Source organism: Eublepharis macularius, chromosome 7 (assembly GCF_028583425.1).
Source record: "Eublepharis macularius isolate TG4126 chromosome 7, MPM_Emac_v1.0, whole genome shotgun sequence".
NCBI classification, from domain to species: Eukaryota; Metazoa; Chordata; class Lepidosauria; order Squamata; family Eublepharidae; genus Eublepharis; species Eublepharis macularius.
In genome coordinates, this window is record NC_072796.1 from 143,186,978 (window position 1) to 143,195,752 (window position 8,775).

General features: G+C 53.3%; 1 protein-coding gene across 2 annotated transcripts; it reads right to left on the bottom strand.

Moving 5' to 3' along the window:
- Positions 1 to 336: 336 nt before the first annotated feature.
- TMEM249 (transmembrane protein 249) lies at positions 337 to 8,775 on the bottom strand. Of its 2 annotated transcripts, none has more exons than XM_054985303.1 (5): positions 8,619 to 8,775; positions 7,732 to 7,829; positions 4,842 to 5,034; positions 3,678 to 3,763; positions 337 to 543 (listed from the first exon to the last, which is right to left on the bottom strand). In XM_054985303.1, exons 1-5 carry the CDS (start codon positions 8,731 to 8,733, stop codon positions 391 to 393), a joined length of 645 nt encoding a protein of 214 aa, XP_054841278.1. In that variant the 5' UTR covers positions 8,734 to 8,775; the 3' UTR covers positions 337 to 390. The 2 variants fall into 2 exon arrangements, with proteins under 2 accessions (XP_054841278.1, XP_054841279.1); XM_054985304.1 differs by having other exon boundaries at positions 7,732 to 7,980; positions 8,619 to 8,693.

Below are 8,775 nucleotides of genomic sequence, written 5' to 3' on the forward strand. Positions count from 1 at the left end.
CGCCCCTCAATGGAGGTCTCCCTTGGATGGAACTTTTCTGTCTGTCAAATAGTAAAGCATCTAGTAGCACCTTTAAGACTAATACAACTTTATTGTAGCATAAGCTTTCGAGAAGCACAGCTCTCTTTGTCAGATGCATCTGACGAAGAGAGCTGTGGTTCTCGAAAGCTTAAGCTACAACAAACTGGTTAATCTTAAAGGTGCTACTGGACTTTTTACTACTTTGCAACATGGTTATTCCTCTGGTTCTCTGTGTCAGATGCTGTGCCCTAAAACATCCACTGCCTCAAACTATCACAAAGTCCTGAGAAACCACACACACTTTGGAGACAACTGTTCCCGAGGGCCTGATCCTGCCCCCTCCACATATTTAATAGGCAACCCCCCCAATCACACATTCTGATAACCAGTCAACTCTTCCTCCTCCTCCTCCTCGATCTCGGGCGGCTTGTGCCGGATTACGTGGCGAGTGGAGATATCTTCATAATCAAAGTAGTTGAGATTCAGATGGCGTGCGATGCGGCGCCCGAGAACATCTATCTGCTGCAGGGGGAGGGAAGAGTGGGGAGTTAATGGGATGCAGAAGCCCTGCCACAGGCCCCCACCCTCTGCTAGAGCTGGGAGCCCAAGTCCTCCCCGCCCCTCTAGGCACTCTAAGTCTGTTAACTAAGGAGTACGGCTCTGGGGAGGGGCTGTGCCACCTTGTAATAAAGGAGACACAGAGTGCGGAAGGTGCAGCTCCCAAGGAGGGCAGATTACCACCCCCCCAGGATGTTTTGTCTTGGGGAAATGGGGGGGGGAGGCAGGATCCCCTCCTCCCCTTCACTATCAAGCTAGATTGGGCCTGGTGGACTTTAAAAATTCCTTTCCCTCCAGCTGCTGCGGGACTGGGGCGAAAGCAAGACAAGTACAGGGAACCCAACTTGCTGAAACTGGTTGTGTGTAGTTTGGCCCTACACCACTTGCCACCACTGCGTCTTGTGGCACTGAATCCCTTAGGCGTTAACTACCCCTTGTGTGAAGTTGTTCTTCTTTTAGTCTGTTGCAGATCTGTTGGAATCTCGGACTGCCATCTCCAGCTCAGACTCCATCGGCTTGTATGTGAAACTGGGGGGTGTTTTTTCTCTCCCTTACAAGGAATTTCACCTGCTATTTGGATGCCTCTTTGCTCAGGATGGAGAAATCTCTTTGGAGCTCCCTTCCCTTACGTTCTCTCCATCCCAAACAATTTGGTGTCACTCATAACCCTGGCTACCTCACAGGGCAGTCCCACGTCTGGGTAATTCGTGAACCTATTAAATAGTACCAAGCCCAGTTTTGGCATTGAAAACTGCCCATGTATCACCACGTTCTGGTTTCATTCTGCTAGTCGAGAATGCACTCCTCCTCTTATCCCACAATAGTTAAACTTATTCTGAGGCCTTTGGTGTCAAACCCTTTTTGGCAGTCCAAGTAAAGGGCTACTGGATCCCTCTCCTACATACTCTTCCAAGGAAATTCTTCTTAGGCTGCACCAGCCCTGGAGCACAGCCTCAGCTGGAGACTTAAGAGAAGCATATCTGGGCAGAGCCACTTCTGCAGGTGAGCCAGACCTGGCCACAGGGGGGCTTGCAAGGCAACAGCAGCGCCTTTAACTGGGCCCAGCAACGTAGCGGCTGCCAGTGCAAAGTTCTGAGGACAGACAGTCTGCACACCTGGCTGGGACCCCTTCCCATCAATGCTCTCCATGAAGCCGCCTTATCCTGAGAGAGACCCTTGGGCTTCCTAGGCCTGTCTTGGGCTGCTCTGGCGGGCAGTGGCTGCCCAGGGTCTCAGGCACAGAGTTTTCATAGCACCTACTGGCCCTTTTCACTGAACCCAGGACCTTCTGTGCGCAAAGCAGGCGCTCTGCCACCGAGCCACAGTCTCTCCCTTCGTACCCCATGGTAACTTTTTGTAGTCCTAACCAAGGCTGAGTACAGCGAAGGATTTGTTGTCAGTTTTACTGAGAATGTCAGGTTTTATCTTGCCGTTTGCGTTCTGCTTTTTCACATTCCTTTTTGTTGTTGTTGCTTTTTCAGAAGCCAGCCAACGGTCAAAAGTTGCTCACCTCTCTGTACCTCTTTACAGGTAAGTGCTATGAAACATGTGATCTATTTCATAACCATTTAACACGCGATCAACACTGAAAGAGCTGCCTAGACAGCTCCACAGGAGGAAATCTCTCTGTTTACAGAATAAAGGGAAAGGGAGGTCAGAAACTCTCATACACAGGAAACGCCATTCTGCTAGCTGGACATTTACCTTCCTCTTTTCCCAGAGCAGAAGCCAAGTGCCTTGTGGTATCTTAAAAGCCAAAACATCCCTCACGGCTTGTGCTTTCACTAGCCACAGGCCATGCTGTCGGATGCATCAGCTGGCAGAGCTCTCTCGCTCTCTCGCTCTCTCTCTTTCAGAGACAGAATTGGGCACGGGAGAAGGAATACTTGTCTTCTGACCTCACTTTGTAAACAAAGATCCCTTCTACCCTTTATCTTCTTCCGTTTGTTCCCCCATGTGTATATACATCTCTGCCAACTGAGGGGAACCCTTTATGCACGCGCGCACCCACACACACACACACGCACACCCCATGGTCCACAGAAGCTTTCAGCATGGTAAATTGATCTTATTATTTTGAATTTCTATTCCGCCCTCCCCACACCAGCAGACTCAGGACAGATTACATTTATAAACTTTGAAATTTACATTCCACAAATTAAAATCACAATAAATACAATATAAATATTTAAAAAGCATAAAGCAGCACAAAAATAGTTGGACCGAGTCACTGTTGGACTAACACCCAAACCGTCACTGAAAAATACATTAAGAAGAAGATTTAGGGGGTGGGGGTGGATGCTTTGATAGGGAGGGCCCCGTTCTATTCAATTCGGCCGGTGGGGGCCCTACCCAGCATCAACCATATGCCTGGCGGAACAGCTCTGTCTTACAGGCCCAGCGGAAGGATAACAGATCTTGCCGGGCCTTGGTCTCATTAGACAGGGCGTTCCACCAGGTTGGAGTCAGAACCAAAAAGGCCCTGGCTGTAGTCGATGCTAGGGGGGCCTCCCTGGGGCCAGGGACCATTAATAGCTGTTTTTCTCCAGATCAAAGCATCCTCTGGGGCACATATGGGGTGAGGCAGTCCCAAAGATACACAGGTCCCAGTCCGCATAGGGCTTTATAGGTTAATACGAAAACCTTGAATCTGATAGGCTTTGAGGTGTCCCAGATTCTTTCTGGTTTTGCCTCTCATTGTTCACATGGCTAGTAGATGGGTTTAAATATTCTCAGAGAGCCAGAGTCCTCTTATTTAAAGAATTCATATACCCGCCTTTCCCCTGGGCATCCCAGGGCCCAAGGAATCAAGCATTTCTATGGAACTCAGTGCCAAGCAGAAGGCTTCTGGGCGATCCGGATTGATTCCAAGGACTGCCCATTGCCATGGACGTACGGCCAGCTGCACCAAGCAGTGGAAGAGGCAAGGTGGGGGCATTTTAAGGCGACTGGCGAGGAAAGCAGGCAAGGAAGATCTGCTGGGGAAAGCAGCACGTGTTGCATTTGCGGCTTCTACACTGCTGGCCGAGACACGGAGATGAAGTCTACTGCAGAGGGACCAGCTCAGCACTCGAGCGCAGAGAAACGCCCCTGCTTACCTCAAACTTGCTGGAGAGACTGGCCAAGGTGAGCATCTCCAGGCGGTATCCGTTAATAATGAGGCTGTAGAAAAGTTTCCCATAGGCTGGAACGAGAAGGAGAGACAATGGACACCGTGGTGCAGGTGATGCTTGTAGCTGAGAGCGTCTGGCGGCTCGCTCTGCAGGGATGCTCTCGTCGGGGTTTCTGCCCCGCTTCTCTGTCCAACTGTCATGATCGCCAAGGCAGACTGCGGCTGAAGCTCAAAACCGAGCCAAGCAGGGGGCTATAGAAACAGCTCAGCAGCCGGAGAATGAGAAAGGATTCTGATTCTGGCCCGAGAGCCAGACTGGTGTCGCAGTTCGAATGCTGGACCAGGATCGGATCTCCACACTACCATGCCAGATCTTAAATTAATATCTTTTAATGTTTTGTTCTTCTTGTATTTTGTTTTGTAATCCACCTTGACCAGGTTCCCTGGAGAGGCAGCATAAGAACTGCTAAATAAATAAATACTGTGGAAGCTGGGAGACTTTGGACCAGTCACTCTTGTTCAAGCTAACCTACCTTGCAGGGTTGTTAGGAGGATAAAAATGGGAAAGGGGAGGATAATGTTGTGGGCTGCTTTGGATCCCCACTTGGGGGGAAACAAGCTGCCAATACCTAAAGAAGATGAGTCAGCTGAGGCTTATCATAGATTTCTCAGGTGGGGGGCGATTTGGTAGGGGGCAAGCGAAAGGCTTGTCTGTTTCTGAGGCTATTCTGGTTCTGATATGTTAGGCCATCCCAAGGGCCAGACTAGGCCTTGAATGAATCGGGGTTCCCCTAGACAGACTCTCATTCTCTGGAGTTGTATGGCAGCTATTGAGAAATGATTTCCCAAGCATCACAGGGAGACAATTTGGATCAGAACCATGGCCTGGGTGGGGGGAGAGCTTCGCCTTCCTCCTCTGTGCTGTTTTCCCCACTGAAAAGGGCCCCAGGGGGCATTATGTGCTACGTTGGGGGGTGCAGCTGCATTGATGAGCTGAGTGGAGGTCAGAGAAGCCCCCCGGGAAGAGCTCCAGAGCCTCAGTCATGGGCAGCTGGGCCTGGAAATCTCCCGGCTGGCCTGGATTAGGTTTTCCATCTTGGAACAAAACTGGACCCACATTAACAAACAACCGCCCCCCCCCAGCACTTACAGTCCCGCTGGGCTACCAGGCGCACGTAGATCTGGTACAAGGGACCCTCCTGCCAGAGACGGCCTTTGATGTAGAACTGGTACAGCTCCTTATTGTGGTTGATGATCAACCGCCGCTTGTTCATGTTGCTGGCGATCAGCCACAGACCAATGGTGATGCCGTAGATGAAGAAGCCGGCGAAATTCTGGGAGCCCTGTGGGGAGAGCCACGGCCAGGCAGAGCACAAGGGGATGTTCCTTGGCTCAGGGGCTAAAGTGAGACCCCCCCCCCCACACACACACTTATCCTTGGCTAGTTTCCTGTTTGCCCCATGACTGCATAGGAGGCTTTTGTATGGTTCCCAAACTCCATATGGGGCCTGGTGATATCCTGGAATTACAACCGATTTCCAGACTACAGAGATCAGCTCCCCTGGAGAAAATGGCTGCTTTGGAGGGTGGACTCTAGAGCATTATACCTCACTGAGATACACGCAACTAGTGAGTAGAGTGCCAACAGCCACTGACATTTTTTCAACCAGAAATTTTTCTGCTCCTAAAAAAAGCTCTCGTTCTTCAAGTGGAAATGATTGTGGCATAAGTTTAGAAACCAGTTGTTTTTCTTAAAATAAAGAATTCTTAGTGGGGCAAACCAATGACTGCTTAAGGTAGCTCACTAAGTACAATAGTATAATAAAACCATATAACAGCAGCATAAAACAAGCCATAAAACGTCATAGTAGGAAAACAAGCCAGAGGCACAAAACCTTGTAAAACAACATTCAGCGCTGAAAATGATAGTAATAAAACAGTCCTTATGATGGAAGAAGGCCATCAACAACTAAAGCGATGGACCCCATCAATAAAAAGCATAAAAAGAACACCTAAAGGAGAGAGCAGGGAAGGCCTCAGAGGGGAGGGCAGGCAAGGTGCGACCGCTAGGCCACCACCAGAAAGCCCTCTTCCTGGTTGCCAACGGCCAACGGCCTCGCCTCTACAAGAAGTAGCACAGAGAGTGTAACTTATGAGGGGGTTCTAAACGGGCACTGAACTGACTGGGAGAATGGGGTGCTTCAGGCTGTTTGGAGTCAAGAATCCGCACTTTGAATTGTGCCCGGAAACAGAGGGGCAGCCAGCGCAGATGTTCCAAACCCCAGGATTGGCCTGACTGCCACATCTGAGGCCCGTTGAAATTTCTGGACAGTTTGCAAAGGCAGCCCCACAGAGAACGCATTGTTGGACCTGGATGTGATCACAGCACGGATCTCAGAGGCCAGACCCGGCTTTTCAAGGAAGAGTTGTAGCTGGCACATCAGCCACTACATGCCAGGGAGGAGACCTGGGCCTCCAGTTGTGCGTCAGGATCCTGCAGCCCCCCCCCCAAGTTGTGAGCCTGCTCCTTGCAGGGGAGCACTGCTCCTCCCACCCACCCAGCTCTTGAAATTCTTTGCTGTTGACCAGCAGCCCCTCCGTCTTGTCTGGACCGGGTTCCAATTCCCTGGCCCTCGTCCATGCTCCCTCCAGATCCCCAGGCAGCCTCTCCCAACAGTTTCATGCAGATGTTAAACAGTGGGAGGGGGACACAAGGTGGAACCCTGCAGGACCCCTGTAGCCTAAATGCCACGGGGCCACGCAGCAGTCCCAGCGCCACCTTCCGGAATCAGCCAGCCAAATAAGACGGGCCCACTGAAGTGCAGTGCCCCACTCCCAACCCAGCCAGCATCTCCAGGGGGGGCGCTCCGTGGCCGATGGCATCGAAGGCCACAGAGAGGGGCAGGAGAATCAAGAGGGACGCCCTCCCCTGGTCGCTCTCCTGGCAAAGATAATCAATCTGGGCAACCGAGTCCATCTCCCTCCTGAATTCTCTCTCTTCCTAGACTGCCTGCAGCTGCATAGCCGCCACCTGCTCAAGCCAGTGGGCTGAGGACAGAATGCTGGCCCCTGGGTGGAGGCTATTTGGGTCACCTGAGTCCAAGAGCACCTCCTTCAAAGCAGTCGGAACTCCATCCTCCTGCAGAGAGGCTGGAGAGATCCAGAACTTCCCACCCTGAGCATTCGAGATTTGTGTCGAGATATATCGACATTGCAGACCTCTGTTGACATCCCTCTAGCCTGTGGGGCGAGGCTCAAGAGCGCCAGGGCTCGGCGCTGCTCAGAACAGTCGTTCATTCCAGGCAGGGCCAGCGACTTGTATCCTCTCAGAGCAGAGTCTGGAACCTGCTAGGCCCCCGAGGCAGAGCCAGAGGCCGCAGCAGGGAAAGAGCTCCTGTCGCCCACGTCCCTCTCGCCACTGCCCCAGCCAGCGCAGAACACAAGCTCTAGTTTGCACCCTGCCGGCTGTGCAGGTCCGCGAGAGAGCGGTCGCCCCGTGGCCATCGGGGAGGCATGAAACCCAGAGCAAGACCCAAGAAGGGGGCCCAACGAGGCTACTGACGGCCTTGGGAGGGGAAGCACCAGCTCGGCTTTTCACAACTCCACAGCGGGGCATACAGACCATAGGTGTAAATTACACGGGGCGGGGGGGGGCTGAGAGGCTCAAGCCCCCCCCGGATTTGGCCAGGGTGGGCTGAGCACCCCCCCCCCCAGGCAACCAGTGAACTTCAGGGTCCTTCAGGACCCCTGGACAGAACGTGAGCCCAGAAGGCGCTTCCCACCAGCCTCTGGGAGAGGAGAGAGTCGCCGGGAGCGGGAGGCGGGCCCTCCTTCCAGAGTCAGCGCACTTGGGCAGGGCAGGAGGCCGACTCGGGCACGGACCTCTCCCAGAAGGAGTTTGAAGGAGGGCAGGGGCAGGGGGCAGGCGCCGGGTGGGGCGGCCAGGAAGGAGGGGGAGGTGCGCCCCCCCCCCCCGACGCAGGAGGAGAGCTCGGAGACGAGCAGGGCCGCTCCCGTCGAGAGCAGCGCCCGGGCCCCACCTTTTCCGCTTTGAAGTAGAAGACACTGGCCACCAGCGAGAGGCTGAAGAGCAGGGCCCCCTTCCAGAGCACGTCCTTGTAGTACTCCATCACAAACACTGCGGAGGCACAAACACTGCGGAGGCTCAGGACGGGGGGTTGGGGTGGGGAAGGCAGAATGCCCACCTCCCTGGAATTCACCCCCAAAATGCAGTCCTCAGGGTTTCACTCTGCGCCCGAGTGGGAAACCGGCTGCAATCTCTGAGCTGGCTGAAAGCATAATAACAATAACAGTAACAATAACATTCGGGTTTATTTACCGCCCTTCAGGACAACTTAACACCCGCTCAGAGCAGTTTATAAAGTATGTTATTATCATCCCCACAGCAACAATCCCCCTGTGAGGTGGGTGGGGCTGAGAGAGCTCTGAGAGAGCTGTGACTGACCCAAGGTCACCCAGCTGGCTTCAAGCGGAGGAGCGGGGGATCAAACCCTGCTCTCCAGATTAGGCTCCCAAGCTCTTAACCACTATACCAGGGCTGAAGGAAGGAGTCATCAAACTCCAAGCACAGAGTAAGGGAAAGGGATGGTGTTGCCAGGAGGTGACTTGGGATTGCCAAAGGGTATCCCAGTCTCCCAAGACGGAAGGACTGGGCCCTTTTGGACTGGGCGCTTTTCTCCCTTTTGCCATACCGCTGCTGAAGATTAACCAGGCTGGTGCCAAAAGACCCTGGCTGGGGCATGTGATTTGGAGTGCAGGGCTGTTCAGGTCTGCCGACCAGGGCGTGATGTGCTGGACTGAAAGTAGATCCCACCTCCTAGTCCAGCTCCCCCACAGGGCCAGCCTGCATTAACAGCTCCCCCCCCCCGCCATCCACATCCAAGATCCATCGCAGGAGACTCCTCACCTTTGGGCTGCTGCACCTGGAAAGGAAAGAACTTGTTCCCCTGGAGCTTCTGGGCGAGTTTTCTCTCTGAGCTGTTGAAATCCCAAAGGGCAAAGGGCCCCCGGAAAAGGGACATGCTCGGCTCCCCAAGGGCAGGAGGGGGAGTAGCTGCTTCTCT

Bases quoted from the DNA above. Each gene is read 5' to 3' on its own strand.
- TMEM249 (XM_054985303.1), bottom strand. From the start codon at position 8,733: ATGTCCCTTTTCCGGGGGCCCTTTGCCCTTTGGGATTTCAACAGCTCA. The intron at 5,035-7,731 runs GTGGGGCCCGGG...CTCTCCCCACAG, and splicing joins TCTACTTCAAAGCGGAAAAG to GGCTCCCAGAATTTCGCCGG. The intron at 544-3,677 runs GTAAGCAGGGGC...CTCCCCCTGCAG, and splicing joins GTCTCTCCAGCAAGTTTGAG to CAGATAGATGTTCTCGGGCG.